Below are 26,846 nucleotides of genomic sequence, written 5' to 3'. Positions count from 1 at the left end.
CCTTATAGAGCAGACCATAGGGCTTCTGAAGATGCGCTTCAGATGCTTGGATGCTCAGGTGGCTCACTACAATACACTCCCAGTAGGGTTTCCCACAACATCACAGTGTGTTGTGCCCTTCACAATCTGACAATGCAAAGAGGTGAACCCCTGCTAGAGAATGAACTGGAGGAGGATGAGAGCTCATCAGAGGATGAAGATCAGGAGGCCCAGGAACCTCACGAGGCTGCTGAGGGTCAGCATGAGCACAAACACACCATAGAGGAAGGAAGATGTGGAAGACATGTCCATGGTACATTAATTGCTGACAAGTTCCAGGAAGAGTAAAGTTAAGTGAGGGAATATGGCCACATCTCTCTAGCCCTCAATGCCATTTACTTCTATTTCAGGGGATGTCCACCCACTTGCAGCGAGAATGAGTCTCACATTCACACTTGTGCATTCTGGCCTCATGAATCACCAGGCCATGATCTTTGCTTTGGTCCGTGGGGCCCTGTGATGGAGCTCATTGTGGGAACCGAGTTTCCTCTACACTGGAGAGACCAAACGCAGACTGGGTGACCGCTTTGCAGAACACCTTCGGTCTGTCCGCAAGCATTACCCAGACCTCCCTGTCGCTTGCCATTTCAACACTCCACCCTGCTCTCATGCCCACATGTCCGACTTTGGCCTGCTGCATTGTTCCAGTGAAGCTCAATGCAAACTGGAGGAACAGCACCTCATCTTCCTAGGCACTTTACAGCCTTCCGGACTGAACATTGAGTTCAACAATTTTAGATCATGAACTCTCTCCTTCATCCCCACCCCCTTTCCACCCCCCCCCCTTTTTCCCAATAATTTATATAGATTTTTCTTTCCCACCTATTTCCATTATTTTTAAATGTATTTCCATCCATTGTTTTATCTCTACCTTTTAGCCTTTTTCGATTCCTTCCCTTCACCCCACCCCCTCTAGGGCCATCTGTACCTTACTTGTCCTGCTTTCTACCCTTAATTAGCACATTCCTTAGGAAAAACACCACCTTCAACACCTCTTTGTCCCTTTGTCTGTGACATCTTTTGGTTATCTCCACCTATCACTGGCCCTCTATCCAGCTCTACTTGTCTCACCCCCCTTTAAAACCAGCTTATATTTCACCTCTTCTATTTTTACTTAGTTCGTTGAAGGATCATTCGGACTCGAAATGTTAACTGTGTCCCTCTCCGCAGATGCTGTCAGACCTGCTAAGTTTTTCCAGGTATTTTTGTTTTTGTTAAAGATTTAAACATATCTCCTTGACATCACACAACTGTGCGGAGATTGGTTCAACTGAGGTTGACGTCACAGGAATGTGAATCTCACAGTGGAACATTATCACTGAATGGGAGGAAGGCTAATCTTTGAAATAAGAGGATTTCAAAGAACAAAATCACAATGCCTTCAGCTGCCCAAAATGCAAAAAGAGAACACCTCATTGACATGTCCCCACAGCAGTCGGAGGCAGGGACAGCCCAGGTCTCCGGCACTCGAATGGCTGTTGGAGTTCAGCGGCCTGCTCAATGTCAGATGACGAATCTCTGAAAGTGGCCGCCAACTCAATGCTTGAGGTGCAACAACAGGCGGCAGGTGGAATATCAGGCAGAGATGTCCCTCAGCAAACTAGAGCGAATGATGGAGGAATCCGTCCGTTCTGTCTGATGTCATGGCTCCAACATGCGAGCACCTCATTGTCACCATGGAAAGGTATTTACAAAAGTGCAATTTCTTTATGTGCACAGCACACCATGACCCAAAAGCTATATTAATTTTTCTTAACTTTCCCAACTCTACCACTACACCTAGGTGCAGCTCTGACATCCGCAGCAGAGGTGGAGGCAGCCTGCTGAGGGCTACATCCTGATGTCTGTGATGACCTTAGCGGATGTCCTCTGGTGGCCCGAGGCCTGGAGGGCCCTGGCCTGAAAAGGGTAAATTGTGCAGGGGCAGAAGCACCCTCAGCGGCCTGAGAAGCTGTAGTGGATGGGGGCACAGGCAGAGAGGGCTGTGAGCTGCTGCACACCCTTAAGAGTGTCCTGAGAGGAGGCCCCAAGGTGCCTGAGAGTCCCACCTTTCACCTGCAGGAGATAATGCACCTGGAGGGAGGTCAAGATGCCTCGTCGCCATGTCACCTACATCTCGAAGGTGCCCATCAGGGTGTGTGGCCATGGAGTGCAAGGCTGAGCGCAAATCTAGCAAGACCTTCTGGACCAAGGCCTCCATGATGGTTGCCAGCCTTCCCATGGTGACCTCGAGGCGCTCGCATGTTAGAGCCGCGATGTCAGGCAGAATGGGTGGACTCCTCCATCATTCGCTCTCGACTGTTAAGTGACTGTTGAATTTCTGCCTGATGTTCCACCTGCCACCTGTCGCTGCGCCTCAAGCATTGAGCTGGCAGCCACTTTTAGAGACTCATCATCTGACTAAGACTGAGCGGATGGCTGGTCTCCAGCAGCCCTCTGAGTGCCAGAGACCTGGGCTGTCCCTGCCTCCGACTGCTGAGGAGACCTGTCAGTGGTGTCCCCCAGAAAGTGAGCTCAAGCCCAATCTACAGCTGTGTCCCACTGATGTGTGCATCCCTGAGCTGCTGGAGGGTGCGTGTGAGCACCGTGATAGTTCTTCCAGAGGTTCCTCTTCAGATGTGGTCTAGGGTTCGCACTGGTGCTCCACTGGCTTTGGGGCCTCGATCTGCTGGTGCCTAGAAAGTAGTAATTAATAAACACGAGCTATTAAGACTGCATGTGACTCACTGTGATTGTTAGGATTTGATGAAGTGATGGAGCTGTGATCCATACAAGGTTGCCGGGGGATGCCGATCTCCCCTTCCCCACAGGAGCGATCTTTGTCCTCCCCAGCCGGCTCGGCTGCAGCCTCCTCAAACTCAGTGAGGGCAATGATGTTGGCCATCCCTTCCCCAGTCTGTAATCTCTCGTGCCTGTTGTGTGCCAGCCTGGCCTGTAGAAAGGCATGTGATAGGAAGGGATGGAGCAGAGGGTGGGTGAGATGCATATTCTGTGTGTGTGGTGAGCCCTCCCCAGAAGGACTAGAGGATGGAGTGTGAGCAACATGATAGATAGGATGGTGGTGATACGCAAGTCTTGGTGAGAATGATTGTTGATATGTATCCTGTGCTAATGGTTGTGTGAGATCCCTGAAGAGAGTAGCCATTTCTATGGTGCCATGATGAGGGTTTGATATTGGAGGGAGTTGAAGGATGGCCTACCCTGGTGGAGTGGATGAGATCGTTCATCCTTTTCCTGGGTGGCATTTTGGGTGTGGTTGCAAGTAGCGCTGACCTGCTCTGTGACAGCCTCCCAGGCCAGAAAGCTGCTGCACTTCCTGCAGCCATCTCTGGGGTACAGGGCTTGCCTATGTGTCTGCACTCCACTAATCAAGGCCTGGAGGGTGAAGCGGGGTGCTGCCATTTTCTTGAGGCTCTCAGCTTTCTTCTTCTGGCTGCAAGACACCTCTGCACGTGACTGCAAGACAGGTGGGCTGGAGAGAGTGAGACTGTGTGTTGGACTGGCCTTTAATTATGGCGCCCGGACCTTCGACCCCACCAGATAACAGCGGGCAGACGAAGCAACTCCCAACCCGCCAGGTGATTCGGATCAATATGCGCCTTTGCATAATTAATAACCTTCCATGTGCGGACTTGGACCTGAATTCCCACCATTCCAGCCAGCAAGATAGGCACCGCTGAAACTCCCTCCCCTACCACACTTAGTTTTACAAACAGAAAATTCCACCCAAAGAATCAGAGGCATTGAAGGGTTACCAATTCACTCAATCATTTTAGCAAGATAGAGGGTGTGCATTAGAAAAAGTTCAGCAGTATTATTTAGAGTACAAATTTTATGCTTCTCATAAATTACGTACCATATTTGTGCTGTAATTTCTATTTGGTCCAACAGGCCTATGCCAGAATATGAATATTCTTCAAAATAATGTATATTTGGATAATGGGAACACTGGTTATTTTTCTATTTAATGCATTCTGATTCTAAAGGTCATTATTCAGGGTCCAGTCTAAAGACCCATCAAAGACCATAAAAGGATCAGTTAAGATGAGCTTTTTCAATGTACTTTGACTGGGAACGTGGTGGCCAACCTACTATTTTCAAAATATAATAGATGCTGCACCACAAGTTTGGGCATTTTCAAATATGGGTAGCTCTACAGGATCAAAGTTGGGTTAGTTCTAGCTTTTACATACTGAATCAGGGAGATGAAGAGAATAGTCAACTTTGGAGTTTGATAAATTGCAATGAAGACCACAAAAGACAATAGGAACAAGACTTGAGTTATCTTCTAAAAGAGAGATTCCTGCATCCCGTCCTTTTTTGCAACAAATATTATTTTAAGTAGATTATATTTGAGTAGTCTGGTATTAACATTTGTTTTTTTTTTCTTTATTCTTTCATGGGACATGGGTGTTGCTGGCAAGACCAACATTTCAGAGAGCAGTTAAGAGTTAACCACTTTGCATTGGGTCTGGAGTCATATGTAGGCCAGACCAGGTAAGGATGGCAGATTTCCTTCCCTAAAGGACACAGTGAACCAAATGGGTTTTTACGAAAATCAATGATAGCTTCATGGTCACGATTACTGAGACTAGCTTTATAATTCCAGATTTAGTAACAGAATTCAAATTCCACCTGCTACCATGGTAGGATTTGAGCCCATGTCCCCAGAGCATTACCATGCTTCTTTGTCCCCAGCGGCATTACCAATACACCACCATCTCCCTCTGAGGGTAACAGCAGGTTGACAATATTACAAAGTTTGCTAATAGTAATACTGTCTTAAAGTAAGAGATTTTAAATTTAAGCAATGTACACACAAGCAGTCTGGAGTGTATGCAACCAGATTGCCATGCATCAATAAGTAATTTTAAGAAAACAGTGATTAAGGTAAACTGTTTAACACAACAAAGTATATTCATACAACAGAATAAATCAAAAGTGCATTATGCAAAAAGTAGTATACATAACACTATACTCTAACAATGTGACTTTAAAACATATTTTAGTTATTTTATGAATAGCTATTTATAGATGCATCCATGACATTTTTATTCAAATTTTATTACTTAATAAATGGATTACAAAGTACATTAAATATACATGAAACACTATTTTATTCAGAATGAATAGCATTACTGTTCATCATTAGGTAGTTTATGTAAAATCCATGACTTCAGCTGTTCCAATTCTGATTTACAAAGTTCATGATAGAGACTAGGAAAAGTACTAAAAGTGGTTTTCACTCCCAGTGACTGTAAATGCAAACAGCTCTCTTTACCCCACTCATACAAAACTAGTTGGTCATTCTTTCCATGACACTGGAACAATTCAGGCATTGAGGTTTTAGTATTCTGGACAGCCTGGAGACAAAAACATATATTAGACAAACATTATCTATATAATATTTGAAATTAATTTCTACTCTTTCACATATTGAGCAAATTCTGAAAAAAATAGGAAACACAACATTTAACGAAGCACTAAAATATTTTTTCAAATTTCTACTCTAGTATAGGCACCTAGATGTATATAAATACTTGAAAACATTTGTTCAGGTATAAATCATCACCCACAAACACGGTGTTGAAATGCTACAAAAAAAGGTAGTGGATAATTAAAGGTTGAAGCAATGTTAAGGTCAAATTCACAGGCCTATTCGTGAACATGAACATTTAGGTTTAACCTAAACATTTGACTTTAAATGGAGCTAGGTTTGTGGCGTTGCAAATAAATGGATACAAATTATTCCATTTTGAGCTTCTTAACCTATTAAATGAGACAAATCAAGGAGATTTGAATGAGTGGGTTATTGCAACAGTAAAAGAATAAACTTCCTTAAATTTAAGATTATTCAAATAATTTTAAAAAGTAACTTACAATTATAACACATCATTGGCCTTAAATTGTGCTGTGCGATGTTATGGTGACATCATGTTCATGTGAAATTCTTCTATTCACTATTTTAGCATTGGTATTAAATGTATGGGTTAATGTCTTAGAGCTTAGCAAAATTTCTTATGAATGTATTGATGCATCATTAGTAATATTTCAACCCAGTCCCTGCCTAAGAATGTTGCTAAGTAGTTCTCCAGTTTCAGTCAAAATTATGCTAGATACTATCTACATAAATGCTTTACATCTTACCTTAGTGTCAGTTTATCTTATTTGGTAACTATCTCGAGTGAATGGGATAATAGTGAGTTTAAGCCCCACTTCAGGACTTCAGTATAATATTAAGGAACTGCTGCATTGTCAGAGATGCTGTATTTCAAATGTGACATTAAACCATGCCTCCATCCGCCTGTTAAGCTGTGCATAAAATATCCTACAACACTTTTTCCAAACAGCCGAATTCTCCAAGTGTTTAGCTAACATTGTTCCTTCAACAGTACTATCATCATGTTGTTCATATGACTTCTGTGCAAATCCACTGCCACACTTGACTGCAACAGAGTAGATACATTAAAACATTCATTTCCTATGAAGTTATTGGGATATTCTGAATTAAGGAAAGGTGTGATGTAAATACACAAGTTCCATCCTTCTGCTTACCTGGTAGACAACAGAATCTTTATTCAAGAAACTGGATAAAGCAAACACTCCTGCTACTTGTTGATGAAATCTGTAGGCTAAGTGCATAGCCATAGTCCCTCCCATTGAAAATCCCCCTGCAAAGCCAAATATAGATCCAAATCAATAGTTCTATAGAATATAAATCAAATATAATGTAATTCTGTAGATTGATGTGAAGTCAAACCAGCTTTGAGAATTTCATTAAATGAAAACTGGAGTTTCTCTCATTAGTGGCATGGACAATTAGTTGGTAGTACAGAATTTGAGTACTGCTGAAAGGAGAGACATGTCAAAGCTTTTTGTCTTGCTTCGCAAGAATACCAATGAGGGGAATACAACAATTTATACTGTATGTGAAGAGAGTGCTGATTGGTTGAGAAGTGGACTCTGATTTGTAGGGGTGTTGCTACGGAGAATGCAGCAGTGATAGTGATAGTTAACTGTCAGTCACCATTGGAAATGCTGAGAATCCCGGAAGTGTGTCCTGGCTGCCATTTTCACCCCTCCAAGGAATCTCCTTGACTTCATCAAAATCCAGTCCAAAGTTTCAAGTCAATGACCTTTCATCAGATTTGGCAGGGTTGAGATGAAGGAAGTGTGATAAATTGGTAGTGCATACTAGACACAAGACTTCTAATTATTAATCTCCTTTGGTGTTGTTCATGATGAATTAGGAATACACCATTATAACAATAAAGGTGTTTATGTCACAGAGATGACAACCTGAAGCCATGGATTTATGTTGAATGAATAAATCCTATTCTATTTTTATTAAATGCTGTTGTCAGATTTTTACTGGGGCTTTTGGGTTTGAATTCCACAACTCTACCCATTATTCAATGAAAACTATAGATAAGTGGAGATTTCTTATATACAATTTTACCTATTTTAATTTTTTCAACACTCCCAGTCTTAAAGCCAAGTACATAACAAGATGTTATATAAGAACCACAATTGAAATTAGATATCTGGTATATTATAGTAGCACACAGAAGGTAAGAGTGTAGCTGCACAGCAGATGGTCATATTTTGGTAGACCTGGGGATGGCCCTGAGCTTTGATAACACTGAGGTCAGGGTCCTGGAGTTTAGCAATACTCTACAGCAGCTGGGGTCTGATATCATTGTTCAAGGGACATTTGAAATTTGATTAAACTGGGATGGGGGATGGCCATGGTGTGCAGTTCACTGGTAGATTCCTGGTGTCACAAGTGAGGGGAATCGATGCGCATGGGCATCTCAGTTTGCCATTTTCTGCAAACGTTTAATTTGTTTTCTTGTGGACACAGGGACTATGTGTGCCTATTTGCCTCTAACATATTTGGTGCCTATCTCACAGATTTTAGTAATTAATTAAAGTACAGATGATATAAAAAAACTAAAGACTTCCTTGGTATGATTTACAATTGAAATATATTTTAAAAATGAAATCTCAGATTAGGATGAGGAAAGATACATTTTGCATGCGTGCGGGTGTCTCTCTCTCTCACACAAAATCAACTTCTGAAATTTACAGGGTGCTAGCTGATCGACCAGGCGTTATAAATGAGGGCCGTTAGTCTTCAGATGAACCAGAATAGATAGCACAGGATAAATAAACCCAACATGAGGAATAGGCTGTCTGGAGGTCTGAAGAACAGGAGTGGAAGATAGAGCAAGGTTAAATTCAGAGCAACGGGAGAAGTAGGTGAAAGACAGAGTTGGATAGTAGGAACACAGCAAAGGAATCTGATTTGATTGATTTATCAAAAAATCTTCTGGGTTTTTTTCCATCATAAAAACTTGCCAGAAGGAATAAATGTTGCCATATACAAACATTTTACTAAGTACTTATATACTTCTAAATCTCGAAATGACTATTCTCACAGGAGGCTATAGTTAGTCATCTCCTATTTGCTGTAAAGCAATGTCTCTGAAACAAGACCAGAAATATTCTAGTATTATGGACAGAATTTTGCCTTTGTCGGGAAAACTTGGTGGGGGTGGTCAGGAAGCTGACCGCCACCCCTGATCGAAGCCAGACCGCGATTTCATGCTGGCGGGCAAATTAAGATCCACCAAGCGTGAAACGCGAGCGGCAGCACTCAGCATTGTCTGTGTGGGCGGGGGAGGAGGGAAAGCATGAACATCACGCATGCGCAAGAGTGCGCACTTCAAAATCTCCCTGAGGTATAGAGCTGCCTCAGGGAGATGAACAGTTTTCAAAAACAAATAAATAAAGATTTTAAAAATGTTATAAAACATGTTCCCTCATGTGTCTGCCACATACGCAGGGACATGTTATAAATGAAATGTAAAATGTCTTATTTTATTTTTATTTGCTGTTGGAAACATCATCGCACCCATGGATGGGGTTTCCTAAAAAGTGCAACGGCTGCTTGGCCTTTTTGCCTGCCCACCAACCTTAAGGTTGGACTGACAGTGAAAAATTTAAGTTAATTATCTTTTTAATGGCCTTAAAAGGCCTTTTGTCAGTGGGCACGCTGCCGATTCCTGCGTGTGCCTGCTGACCAAAATATCGCGTGACTGCGGGTTGACGTTGGGATGCTTGCCCAATGTCATCATACTTCATATCACGCTCGAGCGCCGAGGTAAAAATTCTGCTATATGTTTTTTGTTTAAGTAACAGCATTACCACTAAAGAAAGAATCACAGCTTTACCCATTAACTTCAATGGACTGGAGGCACTACATCATAATTCAAGAGTGTTAATTTACCAAATGTCACAATTGTGACAAACTCCAAAAAACTCAAGGGGCAGAATTTTGCCCCTGTTGGGAGGGCTTGGTGGGGACGGTCAGGAAGCCAACCACTGCCCACGATTGGGGCTGGATCGCGCTTTCATGCTGGCGGGCCAATTAAGGCCCGCCCAGCGTGAAACACAAGTGGCAGCGCTCAGCAATGCCTGTGTGTGTGTGGGGAGGGGGGTGGTGGATGGTGAGGGGGGAACTTCGTGCACGCGTGCTTGAAAATCTCCCTGAAGCACAGAGCTGCCTCAGGGAGATGAACAGTTTTAAAAATTAGAAATAGATTTAAAATTGTTATAAAACATGTCCCCTCATGTGGTTCTGTCACGAGTAGGGACATGTTTTTATTTGATGTTGGAAACCTCATCCCACCCATGGATGATGTTTCCAAAAAAATGTAAAGGCCACTTGGCCATTTCGCCTGCCCGTCAACCGTAAGGTCGGATGGGCACCAAAAAAATTGTTTCAATTACCTTGTTAATGGCCTTAATAGGCCTCTTAATTGTCAGTAGATGTGCTGCCGACTCTGGTGCGGGCCCACCGACTGAAATATCGCGTGACTGCGTGTTGACGTTGGAACGTTCATCTGATGTCAATGTGCGCCATTTCACGCTTGAGCGAGTCGGGCGCGCGCCCGCCTGCCGAGGTAAAAATTCTGCCCTGGATTTTATTTTAACTTTTCTCACATTCTTAAGTAGATGTTACAACGAGACAGCTAATGGGTTAGAGGTATAGTTCGAATTACACATTCTGTCTTGTATTTCTTCCCTAGAAAAAAAATTGTTGGTCCTGTTGAAATGTTGCAGTTCCTAAAAATTCCAGTTATAATTCTCTACAAACAGTAACTTCCAACAACATAAGCATATCACAGAAACATGTCAAAACACAATGGGCTTTATTTATTAATTGCATTATTTTTGTAAAAGCAATGAAGAGATCAAAGGAAAGTTCCCACACAGCAATACAATGCCAGTAACAGTCTTATAATGAGTTACTTAAAAGGTAAATTACTGCATCTATTTAGTCACATGCTGGCAAGATTGCCTGCAGTTAGTCATCATGGCGCCTTTTATGTATATAAGCACCATGAGATTTGAATAACTATGTAATTACATATTTTATGTGGTTGAACAATTGATTTTCCCTTTGAAATGACAATACACAAAAAGGTTTGGTCTCTGATTTACTTTACTATGGAAAAATCCTGCAATTTGTCTGTCAGTACCATAATGCCTTCTGGTGAGTAACTGTAACTGTAATACCCTTGCTGATTTCAGCCAATATGTTTGATGACAAACTATTCTTATCTGAGGACCTGGATAATGTTTCAGTAGAGTCCAATTTTAACACATTAATTTTAATTTACTCCATAGCTAGTACAGTTTTAATTATTTAAATCTCAAATTTCTTAGTTTGTCATCAGTTGCTTCAAACATGAAACAACACAAAAAGTCTTTCAGCGCCAAGTGAGCTAGTCTAGCGATATCGAATATCCGTTAGTAACTAGCAAACGCATTTCCTTAATAGTGACAGTAAGTAGATTTTATCAGAGATTCAATAAAGCTTCTCCACAAAGCTGCAAATCCTGTTTTGTTTCCTTGTGAGGGTTCATTACTGTCTTCAATCAGTAACATGAATAGTGCTATTTTGAAATGTATGGGCCTTTAAAGGGAAATATACTCTACTTGACTGCTACATAGTCCAAAATATTACCAAGACGTAATGGTTTGATTCATTATCAGTTTTACGGTTAGGAGCATTGGAGCAGAAGTTTTTTTTATTGCAGGAGTAACTTCGGGGATTGTGAGTAATATCCAACATTTATTGAGTTATTGAAATAGAATTTTGATGCTATATCAGGGGAGTTACACATAAAATGGCATTGAAACATAAAGTACTAGGGCAAGAACCAACTAAAAGCACAAGGATACAGACATCTTATTGTGTATTTATAATTATCAACAATTCAATCAAATGCACTTCATTAATACTTGAATTTTAAAATCAATTGTATGGCACCGATACATAGCAGCTATACTCCTTTCCTATGCAGGTAAATTCAGATTCTGCTTTTGAGGCTAAAAAACTTTATTCCTCAAAGACCAAACCACATACTAGATGAGATATGCAGCAAATATTTATACATTGTTGAAAATGTAGAGATCGTTTCTTAGCTACTTCCCACGATATTTATGTTTCTTTCTATATTATTCACAGACAATAAACTTCAAACAGGCATGAAGGTTTCAGTCCTCATACAAGGCAGGTTTTAAGGCAGATGTAGATAAATTATTTTTAGGCAAGTGAATCAAAGGTTACCCAGGGGTAGATGGGAATGTGAAACTCAAAGCACAAACAGATCAACCATGATCTTATTGAATGGCAGAGAAGGCTTGAGGGGCCGAATGGCCTACTTCTGCTCCTATTTTGTATGTTCATATGTATCTCCACTGAATGATCCTGATAATTTGATCTGGTCCCTCAGCAGTTTGGTGTCCCTGAACATACTTACACTTAATTCAGTCTATGGATTCAAACAAGTCAATTCTCGGATGTATTTAAATCTATTAGTACAGAATTACTTAAATAACACATAATTCTGAATATAATTTATAAAACTACGCAGTATGAAGTTCTGATGAAAGGTCATAGACCAGAAACATTAACTTTGTTCCTCTCCTCATAGATGCTGCCAGGCCCGAATATTTCTAGCATTTTTTGTTTTCATTTCAGATGTCCAACATCCACAGTATTTGCTTTTGTATTACATGAAGCTTAACTACTGGATAACCAGTGTAATTGCAGCAGCTATAGACAGGTTTCTGAACTGGCCCAAGTTTGAAAACCTGCACAGCGAACCTTCTGTTGTGAAGCTTGACTAAGATCCCTACTCTCAAAGAAAAATCCAGGCTCAGACAGGATTCCAGGAGAAATTTACAAATCTGGGGACCCCAGCTAACTGTTATGTCAAAGAATGTGGAATCAACAAACCATTCCCTGGGAGATCAAGGCTGCTATGATTGTTCACATGTACAAAGAAAATGACAAAAATCTGTGTGTAACAACCATAGAGGAATCTTGCTGCCTAGCCACGTAGCAGGATGTGTACCATTAGAAAGTCAAAGTGGGTTCAGGAAAGGCAGAGGTACTTGCGACATGATCTTCACCTTTCGGCAAATATAAGAGAAAAGATACAAGATATGGATGGGTCTCTCCGGTGCCTTTGTTGAACTGACTAAGACCTTTTACACAGTAAACAGGGAGACATTGTGGAAAGTCTTAGCCAAACTTGAATGTCAAATTTGAGCTGTAAACCTGACAGAGCAATTTCTTTATGGATTGACGCCCTGAGTCACTGGCTGTGGTGAATACACTGACCCTTCTGACAAAACAAGTGGTGTCATGGCCTTTGTGCTCTTCAGTATATTCTTTGGCCCGGATTTTCAATGTGTTGTTCATACAAAATGGCGCCATGGCTCTGAATCCGGAAGTTCCACCCCAGATCCAGCACAACCTGAGGGGTTGGGACAATAGGGCAGGGCAGATTTTGCACATGCACACTTCGTGGAAGCTGCGACACATTTAAAGGTGCAGGCAACTGCAAGCAGAAGCGATTTTCATTGTTGGCATTTCCAGAACCCAACTTGTGTGACAGTTGACTTTGTGCAAAAGTCGTAATGGTAGTGAAAGGTCATTTCCGAGATTACGTACCCTTTTGGGGAGTGCAAAAGTTTCAAGAAGTACCACAGAAGTTCAACCATTCCAAACACAGGTGCAAGGTTGCTACCTAAGGGAGTGGGAAGGTGGGGCCTGTGGCCTTGGAAGGGTCTATCTCTTCAGCCCTCCTGACCTGGACATTGAAGTGGGAGGAAGGAAAGTGTACCAGTTAAGGCGATGAGCGTGCATAATGCCAAAGAAGCTGCAAAATGGGGATGGCACCATTGCATATTCGCACCATAGAGGCAAGTGAGCAGGAGCAAAGTGCGGCCAGTAACAGGGAACAAGGCCAGGAGTTGGAGGCAGCACAGTGTGCACTAGGCACGAGGAGGACACAAGGTTTTACCCTGAGCTAAGAGTACACTGGCTGTAGAGGTCTAATCTGGATATGACAGAAAACCAGTGCAGGAGGCGGTTCAGATTAACCCAGGAATTGGTTACCGAGATGTGTCCCATGGTGCAACAAGATCAGGTACCACAGTCTACAGATCAGAATGCCCCACCAGTGGCACTTAAAGTAAAGTCACAGTGGCTCTAAATTTTTATGCTGCCGGCTCTTTCCAGGGGTATATCAGTAAGCATATCAGCCATGCACAGGTGCATCAAGCCAGTTACAAATGCCCTCTTTGCTTGTGTGGGGGAGGACATAAACTTCCCAATGGATGTGGAGTTGTAGATGTACAAGGCCTGGGGGGTTTGTGAAATTGGCAGGTTTTCCTCAAGTACAGGGGCTATCAACTGCACCCATGTCGCCATTACAGCACTAAAGCATCAATCGGTCACTTTCAAAATTGGCAAATCCTTCAGCACCTTGAATGTGCAGGTGATGTGTGAACACACCAAGTTGTTCCTATACATATGTACATGGAACCCTGGAAGCCATGGTTCTTTCATACTGAGGAATTCTCAGCTGCCTCAGATGTTTCTGACACCAAGACAGGTCTGCGGTTGGCTTCTGGGGGACACAGGGGACCCCTTAAGCATGTGGCTGATGACCCCCTTTAGGTGGCCTCACACAGAACCCAAGAGGCACTACAACAAGTTATCTGCTGACTCGCAACACAATAGAACAGGCTATTGGCATCTTTAAGATGACCATTCTGGAGGAGCACTACAGTATTCCCCTGCAAGAGTCTCCAGAATAGTAGTTGTGTGCTGCGTGCTCCAAATATGGTGCAGCAGAGGGGCCTACAACTAGAGAGGGCAGAAGCCAACCCTTTAGTTATGAGATCTAGGGAGGGGGGAGATGAGGAAGAGGAGGTGGCAGCAGCTCCATTTAGGATCAGGGAGATGATATGGAGGAGGAAGAGGAGGAGGAAGTGGATGGCAATGGGAGACCAACTGAGGGGCAGGCTCATGTATACATGACAGATTCTTTACAGGAAGGGCTCATCACCAGAAGCCTGCTAATTCTCCTTGGCTCTTGAAATATTACCAAGTGCATCAGCCAGTCCCTTTTGAGAAACTTCCACATAATAAAGCTGTTAAAGACAGGAGAGGAGAGATAAACTGAAACCCCCAATTGCCTTCCCTTACTATCCATTGTCAGTGTGGTTTTGAAAAGCAGAGGCGCGTGTGATTTTTAACCAACAACCCCCCCCCACCCAAACCCCCACCACCCAACGAGTGAGTAGTCAATATGAATACCAGCAGCAAGCTTTCAGGGAATTAACTAAAGAGGATTATTTATTTATGCATGCAGGCTTGAAGTTTAAATGCTATGTCACTCACGCCCACACACACAAAAAAGAGAATAGTATACGTTTACAAGTTGCAAACCAAAAGGATAGTTGACAGTTTATTTGCCTGCCTGGCTCGTTGTCAAAGAATAGTCTTTGAGGGCCTGATAAAGAGTCTTTTCCAATCTTGAATTGTAGCTTACATGAGTTCAAATAGCTGGAGCCAAATATCAGGATTATTGCAGAATTTTCTTGAAGAGAAGGCTTCTCAGCAGATCACAAAGTTGGTTCCTTATGGCTACTTTATCAGGCAGTTGGGTTTTGTAATGATGGACTTTTGACAGAAAAAGAATCAGGCTGAGAGGTTTTTAAGATTTTCACAGCCTCCAGATTCTTAAAAGCAAAGATGACACTGCCTTTTACTGCTGCTGTTGTTGCAGCTTTCTGTGTTCTCTGCAGTCTGCTCAGATCTTTTTGGGTCTTCAGATAAAATATGTGACTGAAATTGCTGAAGTTAACACGACCAATTGTCACCTGGAATGGTTTAAGGCTATACCATTGCTATACAATGGAGATAATGGATGAGTTCTTCACATTTACTCAGAACGAACTGAGTTGTGCCCAGTTCTCATTGTTAGGGTTCCAAATTGGAGTCTGGATTTGTGTTTTAGGTAAATCCCCAGACACTCAGATTTGTGAATTCCATGGATAGTATTCATCTTGATATGTCCATTAAAGGGGGAGCCCCCCCCCCCCAGGATGATGCAATTGGGAATTTTCCAGAAGCTTCAGATAGTCCATGTTTAACTCCAATTCCAAAGGTCACATGACCCTTGACAGACATCTTAACCACTTTGTGAATGTCCATTTTAAAAAAAAATTAAAGACTGTTCCAGAATCTTCCATACGAAAACAGTCCCCATGTTTGAAGTCATGAATAGGATATGTCTTCACTGGGCATGACAAACATTTCATATGGAAGCCACACTTCTTCAGAGAAATACCCATCCCCAACAAGAAAGAAAACCAACAACACATACAAACTCAGTGCCATTGACATGGCTGAAACTATGACCATCATAATCCCTGGCCTCAACATATTGCACAAATAGACCTTGAGAAGATATTTACAACATGAACTGTGCACATAAATGTTAGAAGATGTAAATAAGCCAGAGAAATCACCACCTTGTGCCTACTCAAACTATGCCCACTTTGTGAAGAGTGCCAGTAGGAAACAAGACTTTTCACCCACAACCTTCAGATACGATTGTATGTTCTAACAGTCCTGCAGCGGCTACACATAGCGCATGGCACATGCTTGCCACTCCTTTTACTACCTTCTACATTATCTATCCACCACCAGCGTCCAGTGTTAGGAATGTGTGGCCTCTGCAATGTACAATGCTACCTAATACCTTGGCTCCCTGTGAACTCACAATCTCTACCTAGAAAATAAAGGCTTCAAATATTGTGGAGAAACAACACAATCAATCAAGGCATTCAAAAAAGAATTAGATGTATATCTGAAAGGGAAGAATGAACACGGTTTGGGAAAACAATGGAATGGCACCAAGTAAACTGCTCATTTGGACAGCCAGTGCAGACATGATGGGTCAAATGGCCTCTTTCTGTACTGTAACAATTCTTTGATTCTGTGCATGCTTACCTGGACATCTTGATATACAGGGAATTCACATAAGTCACTGTTTAACAATCACATGCGGATGACTCCCTTCGACACAGCACTCATGCTTGAAGTGCACCTGACAAGCTGGATTTGATCATTGAGTCTGATGATTGATCCTTCCTTAAAGGCAATTATTGATGGACAAGAAATGCTGCAAGGAACATCTCAATCATCAACCCTTGGTTTACTATTACCTTAGCTAGATGATGAGGATGCTGAGGAACTCCAGAATCTTCACCCGCCTCACTAACCTACAAATCCCTAGGTGGGCCTTTAGGTGGGTTAGCTGGGGCTGGCTGCTGGGGTTCAGCTGTCATCCATTCCAGTAGCTGTTGTGTCACAAGTGCAAACTTCCTGTTAAGGGAACACAGCTCATCATATATTCCATAGATGTCAGTACTTACACTCTGAGCAGACTGGTCCAGGCTACTGAGCGAGCCTTGTACCCTTGCAGGGAGTTACGCTACTCTTGATTCACTGAGTGATGCTGCATGTGTCTCTCCATGAGATTGGCCATTCCCCCATGGTTAGAGTTCACGTGGTCAAGCCAAGGCAAGGTAGAGCTCATCACCGTCATGGACTTCTCCACACTCAGAGTGTGAGCTCTCATTGCCTTAGGGAACTCTGCCAGATGTCCGCACATCTGCTACTGATGCTTCAAATTATGTGTCTCAGGAAGTAACTCCTGAGGCCCACCCTCCATGTCTACTGCAGCATCATCATGACTCCTCCATCCTCTGAGAGGAACTGTGCACAGCTGTCTTTGATTCAGACACTGCCTCCTGCACTCTGGTGAGGTGTCCTTCATCATGTGCCTCTGACTCAAAATGTACTGCATGCCTCCGATATACTAGTAAATGAGTTAGAAGAGTGTGGGCTGGTCAGATGTGACGCTGCCTTCTCCGACATCTCTTCCTCCTTCTGAGGCCCAAGGGATGAGGTGGCCCATGGGTGGAGGGTGGCGCTGGGTGAGTGCTGCAGGAACATGTGTGAGACACAGAAAGTGGTCATGAGATTTAGCCCTTTACATTATGAGTGAATGCATTTAGCCTCTAACCATAGTTGCTGTGCCCTTATCATGCAATCCAACCTTCGCACTCTCTCATATCAATGTTCCCTTCTGCTTAGTGAACTAACAAGATCACCTCCGCCATTACCACCTTGTTCCAAAGTGCCTCTACTACTGCCTTTAGCACCTGACAACGGGCCAGGTGGATACTCTAGTTAACTCCATGACAGTCTCCTCAACATTTCTGATCACCCATAGCCTCGCACACCCACCCTCAGTACAGGTCATCTCCCTGGCATTATGGGCCCATTTCTCCTGCAGATACAACATACAGACTGACGTTAGTCTCATATATTGTGTCGCTAGCAACAAATCTCTTGAATCTGGCAGTGCCATCACAATGTACATTCACATCTCCAATGTGTCCACCTACAGGAACAGCTTGGACCTACAAACTTCCATGCTATAGGAGAGGTATGTGCGACGTCTCCCAGTACAGGCACAGCATCCAGATGTGAACCATCACTTGGACCTCTGTGTGCTTCTGATGAACAACTCGCCTTGCTGGAGCGCAGAAGGTTGTGGAACCTATTTTGCACTGAATCCAAGTTCTGGCATGGTACCCTAATGAACTCATGGAAGAGGGTAAATCCTGCCATGCCCTCTTGGTTGCTGTAGGTGGATTTTGCTGGCCACTCCCATATAATGTGTTGTGATGTCTCTGGACCTCCTCGACCAGGATCTGCAGGTCCTGGTCACTGAAGTGGGGCACAGCCCCTCCTGATCTTTCCCCACTTGGCTTTCTTTGTGACATCCTGACATGACAAAAAAAAACATGGGCACTTAAGGTTTCTGGCTTTGATTGGTCTCACACAGGTACATCAGCTTATATAGAAAAACCATGTTCTCTAGCTCAGCAATGCCTGATGTTGGGGGGGTGGGAGGGTGCGGGAGGGTGCAAAATGGGGCTGGACGAATGTCCAGTGGGCTGGCATTTGTTCCTGTTACTACCAGATGGCATATTGTGCTTCTGAACACAAACTACCCTGCTGGCCTGATTCCCCTAAGTCACACTGTTTTGCCATGACAGGGTGCAGCTGTGAGGGTCTTGTGCAAGGCTCAATTGTATGGCTGCACCCTGAGAAATGGGTGGAAAGAGAGTAGATGGAAGGGCAATGGTTCTGCATGTTGTATCTATCAATCATCCCTGAGACATAATGAATCAATATAGAATATCGTGAGCAGCTGTTGATGCCAAGATGCTGACATCTCCTGTGGCTGTGTCTTGTGAAGCATTTCCAGCCTTAACTATATAGGGTGTGCTCCTTCATTACAGTATGAATAGGCAACAGTAATGTTTATATTTTCCAATGGAAAGCCCATGATGGGCCATCTCTTCCAGCGTCAGCAACCAGTTGGACAACTATGACAGTTAGTGCTCACCTCACTCTTGACCTGACTGGCATCTCCTCCCACAACCAGCAGCAATTCCATGCACTTGCTGCCTCACAGCAGGCATTCCTTATAGGCCCTCCTTTTATACTGTATCCAAGATATATTACCCTAACAGGGCCTGCCTCTGCAACTCTGCTCCTTCCAGGGTTGGTGGGCCCTGGGGTACAGTGTGGCGTGGAGGGGGCAGGTTGGTAGAGGACCTTTGTTTTATGGATGTTTAGTACGTCTTGGTGAAGGTGTTATCATAATCCACGATGAGGCCTTGGACAATGTGGACCACTTTCCAAACTTTGGGAGCCTACTGTCAACAAGGGCAGACATTGACTATGATGTTCAACACCATCTTTAGTATGCTAGCGTGGCCTTCGGCCACCTGAGGAAGAGAGTGTTTGAAGACCGGGACCTCAAACCCAGCCGAAGTTCATGGTCTACAGAGCAGTAGTGATATCTGCTCGCCTATATGGCTCAGGGACATGGATTATATACAGTAGGCACCTCAAAACTCTGAAGAAGTACCACCAGCAAGATCCTGCAAATCCATTGGCAGGATAGGTGCACCAACGTTAAGTGTTCTTGCTCAGGCCAAAATCCTCAGCATTGGAGCACTGACCATGCTCAATCAGCTCCGCAGGGCAGGCCACATCATGTGCATGCCTGACACGAGACTCCCGAAACAAGCGCTCTACTTGGAGCTTCGACACGGCAAGTGAGCCCCAGTAAGTCAGAGGAAACACTTCAAGGACACCTTCAAAGCCTCCTCGAAAAAGTGCAACATCACCACCAACATCTGAGAATCCCTGACCTAAGACTGCCCAAAGTGGAGGGAAGGAACTGAACACCTCAAGTCTCATCGCCAAGGGCTAGCTGAAGCCAAGTGTCAACAGCGAAAGGAGCGCGTGGCGACCCAGACATCCCGCCCAACCATTCCCCCTATCACTGTCTGCCCCACCTGTGACAGAAACTGTAGGTCGTGCATTGGACTCTTCAGTCACGTGAGAACTTATTTTTAGCGTGTGCACAAGCCATCCTCGACTTCAAAGGACTGCCTAAGAGGAGAAGGCGGGCCCAACTCCATCCTGCTTCTACCAGCCTGGTGCGAAAATCCAGCTCTCTGGGGCAGTTTCTTTCGAGGTGGGTTCAGCGAGTCAGGAAATTTCCCAGCTCTGTGAACCACCTCAGGAGTGAAAATCCGGGCATTTGCTGCCATGCTTTCTGGAGATTTGATGGAAATACTGATGGAATATTCATACAATTCAGATCAGATGGCAATCTCTTTAACTTTGGATGAATTGAAATCTTCAAATAAGGTATCAGTGATGACACTACAGGAATTGCTGTTTGGCGATGATTGTATCCTTGTCTCTGAGTATGGCCTTCGATGGATCATGGACTGTTTTGCAAAAGTGGCTGATCACTATGGGCTAACCATCAGCTTATGAAAACAGAGATACTCCATCAACCACCACCAAACTCTGACTATATCCCACCTGGTGTAATTATCAATGACACAACCCTGAAGGCTGTTATTTCAACTTTCTCAGAAGTACAATCTCCAGAAATATCCGCGTTGACAGTAAGGTGGTAAATAAAATTGCCAGAGCAAGCCCAGAATTTGGTTGTTTATGCAAGAGATTGTGGAGGAACCGGGATATCAAACTTATAATTGCTGTGTACAAAGCTGCAGGGACGAGAATGGCCAAAGATAAAAATGTTTGTTTTTTTTGTGTGACAAGGAATCATGTAATTACAGTAGTGAATTCACTAATTCACAATGCAAATGCTTCTGGGCTACTTTAAATCGGTAGAATTATTAGACTTCAGGCAGAAACATTAAGTGTTACCTTCTATTACCATCAAGTTTGTATCAAATCACCAAGTGACCCCAGCATTTCAATGTTCAATGCAGTTAGTGCATGGTTGAAATCCGTACTAACAACAGAACATGACCTTGCTGGATTATGTACATATGAAACCAAGCAAAGGGCTACAGCAAGATAAAGGCAAAATACTATGGATGCTGGAAATCTGAAACAAAATAAAATGCTGGAAAAACTCAGCAGGTCTGACAGCATCTGTGGAGAGAAATGGAGAGTTAACATTTCAAACCTGTATAACTTTTCTTCAGAGCTCTGAAAAAGCATCATTCGGACTCGAAACGTTAACTCTGCCTTTCTCTCCACAGATGCTGTGAGACCTGCTGAGTTTTTCCAGCATTTTGTTTTTGTGTAAAGGACTACAGCAGTGCTTTGCAAATTATTTTTCAATGCGACCCCATTTTATTTCATCACCAGCTTTTCAAGGATGATTAGGAACGGGTAGCAACTTCTGGCCTTGCCAGTGATGCCTACATCCCATGAACGAATATATTAAAAAAAAACTCTTTGACGATTAAATGACCTCAGATGCCTGCAGAAACAAAACAGCAATAAAGCAGCATTGTAACATTCAGTATATAATTATAATTAGGCAACAAATGCTGGCCTAGCCAGTGATGCACACATCCCATGAAAGAGTAAAAAAAAACTCAGCAGCCCGTTCTTCCCACCCACTCCCTCCCACCCTCTGCAGCCTGGCCTTTGCAACAGCCTTACAGCAACACCGAGCCAGCCTAAGGGCCCACTGGCGCTAATTCACTATAATCAACCGAGACTTGGTCTCCACTGTTCTTTCCTGGGTAACTATTGTACTGTATCAAAGTATGTCCCTTAACATGTCAGTTTTATCCTATGTTGCAAGAACACTGGTTCAGAACTGCTTCAATGAAGAACTCATGTTATAAACAAAAGTGTACCAATCTGAGTTAGCATTAGAGGAAGGTTGTCAAATTAGTTTTAGAAGACAAATGATTCTAAACAAAGTTGTTCTGAGTCTATTATCTAAAAGTACTTTGGTTAATAAATGACACTTTTACAATAACTACATATTTGATTCTCCATATGCTCATGTTGCATTGTTTAAGAATGATTCTTACATCTTGAGTTTTTTTCTTTTTTTGCAATGGATGAATATTGCAATTTCATGCATTCTAAAGCTGATTACATTATAACATCTCACTGAATGAAGAAAAAATGTTCGTGTCTTGAGAGTTTTTTAATGCAGTGAAGAATTCTGTAATTTATTTTTTTTCTGTTGGAGATCAGAAGTGATCAACCTTCAGTTTCCTTTCCCAAGCACAAATTTAAACATCTCATTCTTTTGGCTTGACAAGTAAATAATGCACATTGCAGTCCCTACTTTACTAATTAGGAAACTTCCAGTTTTGACTCATCCCCGTTTACATTCTCTTCAGCCGCTGTTTCCAAGTCTTCCAGAGAAAAAAAGACTTCTGCATCAGGTTTGGGCTCCGCTGATCTCTTCCTCTTTCTCCTTTCCCCTTGGTCTGCTGAATACTGCAAAGGCTTGGTCTCCCTCCTCTTTCCCTTCCACCTCATACCAGAGCCAGCTGAATAGTGTGGAGACTGGGCTCCACTACTCCTTCCTCCCCACCAACCCCTGGGCCTTCCGAACTCCACAGAAACTCGGAACTGCTGCAGCTGCCCCCTCGCCAGGGCTAATAAAAGACAGAGAGTTGGGATACAGGGGGCATTTTCAGGATGTCAACCTGGTGGAGTGCCACAAGGATCAGTGCTGGGGCGACAATTATTTACAATAGATATTAACGACTTGGCTGAGGGAAATGACTGTACGATCGCCAAGTTTGCAGATGACACAAAAATAGGTGGGAAAGCAAGTGGTGAGGATGACACAAAGAGTCTACAGAGGGATATAGACAGGTTAAGTAAGTGGGCAAAAACTTGGCAGACGGAATATAATATGGGAAAATGCGAGGTTATGCACTTTGGCAGGAAGAATAGAGAAGCTGAATATTATTTAAATGGAGAAAGACTGAAGAAAGCTGCAGCTCAGAGGGATTTGGGGGTCCTCGTGCATGAATCCCAAAAAGCTAGCATACAAGTGCAGCAGGTAATAGAGAAGGCAAACGGAATGTTGGCCTTTCTTTCAAAGAGAATAGAGTATAAAAATAGGGAAGCCTTGCTAAAACTATACAAGGCACTAGTTAGACCACACCTAGAATACTGTGAACAGTTTTGGTCCCCTTATCTAAGGAAAGATACAAAGATATAATGGCACTGGAGGCAGTTCAGAGAAGGTTCACTAGGTTGATCCTGGGTATGGAGGGATTTTCTTATGAGGAGAGGTTGAGTAGGTTGGGCCTGTACTCATTGGAGTTTAGAAGAATGAGAGGCGACCTTATTGAAACAAAAAAGATTCTTAGGGGGCTTGACAGGGTAGATGCTGAGAGGTGGCTTCCCTTTGTGGGAGAGTCTAGGACTAGAGGGCATAATCTCAGAGTAAGGGGGTGCCGATTTAAAACAGAGATGAGAAGAAATTTCTTATCTCAGAGGGTAGTCAATCTGTGGAATTCTTTACTGCAGAGGGCTGAAGAGGCTAGGTTATTAAGTATATTCAAGGCTGAGATAGACAGATTTTTAGTCAGTAAGGGAATCAAGGGTTATGTGGAAAAGGCAGGAAAGTGGAGTTGAAGATTATCAGATCAGCCACGATCTCATTGAATGGTGGAGCAGACTCGATGGGCTGAATGGCCTTCTTCTGCTCTTACATCTTATGGTCTTAAGCCTGTCGAACTCACTGGAGACTCAGGCTCTGCTACTTCCCCTCTCCCCGCCCTTGGTGCTGGATGGATAATGAGGAATGTAGTAGAAGGAGTGATTGCTTACCTGGCCCTACTCCCAGCCTCATTATTGGCAGAGATTTTCTAGGCTTTGAGACTCTCTCTTCCTGGCTTTGTCTACATTGGAGGAGGCAGTGGCTGAGGTCAGAAAAAAAATTACAAGGGCAGAATTCCATTATTCAAAAGTCGGAATTCCACCAAATGGCAGAAATTTCTCATCCCTAAAAGCTGTGGTAATATCTACCCTCCTATGTGCCTGTGGGATATGGACTACCTATTCCAGGCATATTGAGCAGTTTGATAAAAGCAAAATACTGCGGATTCTGGAAATCTGAAATAATAACAAAAAAATGCTAGAAAACCTCAGCAGGTCTGGCAGCATCTGTGCAGGTTCATTAGCACCAGAAGGGAAGAGAAAAAGTTTATTATTAAAGTGTCAGATGAGATGAAGAATAAAATGAAACTGGGGACAAGGACAGCTTTGAGGTAGGGTAAGTCGGTACTGCTGGAGAGTGAGGTCAAGTGTGTACATATGGTGGTACATGGCACTGAGTGTGGATCTCAGGAGGTGTTGAGAGCAGCAATCCTAGGAAGAAGAGTCATATGGACTTGAAATGTTAACTTTCTTTCTCTCTCCACAGATGCTGCCAGACCTGCTGAGGTTTTCTAGCATTTTCTGTTTTTATTATATTAAGCAGTTTAAGCACATGAGATACATTTGGAACATCATGGGCATCAAAAGCGAGGGTAAAGTGCCCAACATTGATTTACTTCAAAGAGCAGAAATGTCTGGAATTGAAGCATTCATTATCAGAGCTCAGCTCAGATGGATTGGACATGTAGTACGTGTGACTGATGATAAAATCCCTAAAGCGGTCATGTATTCACCACTTAAACTTGGACATTGCCCATGAATTAGGTTGAGTTTAAGGTTCAAAGATTTCTCGAGAGCAAACATCAGGAAATGTGGCATGTCCACCAAAGACTGGGAAAGAAATGCAGAAGAAAGGACTATCTGGGGAACAATCTCAAATATCGGTGTTGCTCCCTTCGAACAGCAAGGAACACAGACAGCTAAAAGGTCCCAGACCAAAATGAGACAATTCATCCTTGTCTTTACTGTGGAAAACCATGCAGGTCTGCAATTGGACTCCACTGTCATGTTAAAACGCCTGCCAGATGAAACGCAAGAAACACCATCTTCAATAATGAAAGGAAACCAATGACAATTACATGAAGTAACTTTGGAAGACATCTTCTTGCTAATCTTCACATTGAATGTTTTTATTATTTCAATAAGATTAAGTTTGAATTTGTTATTCAATATTAAATGTCATTGTAATCATTGTTGTTTCCTGATACTCCATAAAAAAATCTTCACTGATTGCAAATGTACACAAGTATGTTTTCAACTACCATTGATCAATTTAGTTTATTTATTAACATAAAAAATATTTCTGGACTTAATTATATTAATCAATGATGTCGAACTTTTGGTGTCAGTTCTATTTTTCAATGGATGAGTCATCGGCAGCAATAATTAAACATTCAAGAAAAGTAAAACACATATAGTGCCACAAATCAAATTCTGATTTTAATTTAACTTGTTAAAACCTAGAGAATTGGCTAGTACCTTAATTATGTGATCCCTGCACTTACCCAGTTGAGAATTCCTTAACTACTTCACTCCCTCCCTGTCTGACCCTTGTTCCTTAGTTTCCTCAACATTGCATGCGGTGGCAGCTTCCTAGCCAATCCTACTATGTTGGTGATCATTCTGTGTTTACACTGCACTTCCAAAAAGGATAGAGCTAATGAATGGTTATATTAATAAATTAGCAATTATGACAGAAACACAGTGAAACTGGGAGACATACAGGAGGCTGGAGACTTAAAGGAAAAAGAGACTTACAAAAAGAAATATAGAGAAAATTGAAGTCAAATACAAACAGACAACATAATCAATGTGAACCATACAAAGAAATGGCCCTTTGGCTACTCAGAACGTTGGACTCTAATACATAGTACGTCACCTAGTTCAAAATTTCAATGAGCATCTAAGCTTTCCTGCTTTGCATCTGTGTATAATGTCTGAATCAGAGAAAACAAATACTGGGGCATAGTTTCACTTCCTACACAGCTGGTAATTTAATCTTTCCAATGACTGTGGTACTAAAATTTTTCCAAATGTGTTTTTAAATATTGCAGTGTTAATTGCAGCAAAAATGTACAGCTGAGAATGAATTAGTCTCAGACCTCATTACGCTGGCCATTTTGAATTTGCATTGTCTCAATGTTAGCAGAATTGTAGGACAGCAATGTGCTAAACAGCAACAAAGAAAGCTACATTGTGAGGTTAATATGTTTCCAGTCCCTGACAATTATAAATTGGGTAACTCGAGGCTGTGTTTTTAACTCTGATGTCAATAATGCTGCTTGTAGCGCTCAAGATTCAGACTACCTCATAAAACAGATATTCTTGCTGCAGGCAAACATTACTATATACAACAGCTACAGGATGGGTGAGCTAACTACCTCGTTATTCTTGTTCCCTCTGGGCCAATTTACTAATAGTTTCATTCCGAATGATAGCTGTAACTTTTCAACAGCTATGAACTGCAAATATATCACTTAACAAAAGATATGTTTGTCAGTATGAATAACAAGCAAGAATACACAATTGCCAAAATAAATTTTATCATTATGTTGGAAATATAGCTGGTGGTTTTTTTTTTGATCTTTCTAAAAGCAAACTAAAATACAAAATCAGAAGTATATTGCCCTTGGTTTAATTTACCACTTGCTGTGAATGTTAAAAACCACCAGATTCTTTTGAGTAGTTAAATGTGTGAAGTTACAGCAGGACTAGATTTAATAATCCACTGCAAATGTGCATTTTCTCCCGCCAGAGTTGAAATAAAGGTATCAGGTTTCCCCAGTATCAAGCAAAGAAATCATGTTGGAAGGAAACTGATTAGACAAGTACACATACTTTCTAAGTAAAACAATCCTCTTTTGCCCAGGAGTTAAAAAATGATTGACTTCACAAACTAAATGATATGACCAAAATTATAAGTGCAAAAGGATATGATCAACCACATGCATCTTTATTTTTAGACAGTGAATCTGTGATACAATCCAGAGACTGTGCCAGGATAAACATACTTGATGGAAGGATAGCAGACAGGAAACAGGAATGGGAAAGAAAAGGTAGATTCTTAGATTACCGTGTGTTTTGTTTA

At 42.4% G+C, this 26,846-nt stretch overlaps 1 protein-coding gene across 1 annotated transcript in view; it reads right to left on the bottom strand.

Annotated features, from left to right (window-relative positions):
• Positions 1-4,928: 4,928 nt before the first annotated feature.
• lyplal1 (lysophospholipase like 1) overlaps positions 4,929-26,846 on the bottom strand; it is a 52,757-nt gene continuing 30,839 nt past the window's right edge. The window contains exons 4-5 of the mRNA XM_041209196.1: positions 6,595-6,710; positions 4,929-5,402 (exon numbers count right to left, since the gene is read on the bottom strand). Of these exons, the coding sequence (XP_041065130.1) occupies positions 5,175-5,402; positions 6,595-6,710 (344 nt within the window). The 3' untranslated portion in view covers positions 4,929-5,174. The remainder of the gene's footprint in view (positions 5,403-6,594; positions 6,711-26,846) is intronic.

Source organism: Carcharodon carcharias, chromosome 2, assembly GCF_017639515.1.
Source record: "Carcharodon carcharias isolate sCarCar2 chromosome 2, sCarCar2.pri, whole genome shotgun sequence".
NCBI classification, from domain to species: Eukaryota; Metazoa; Chordata; class Chondrichthyes; order Lamniformes; family Lamnidae; genus Carcharodon; species Carcharodon carcharias.
This window is presented reverse-complemented; position numbering and strand designations above follow the sequence as displayed.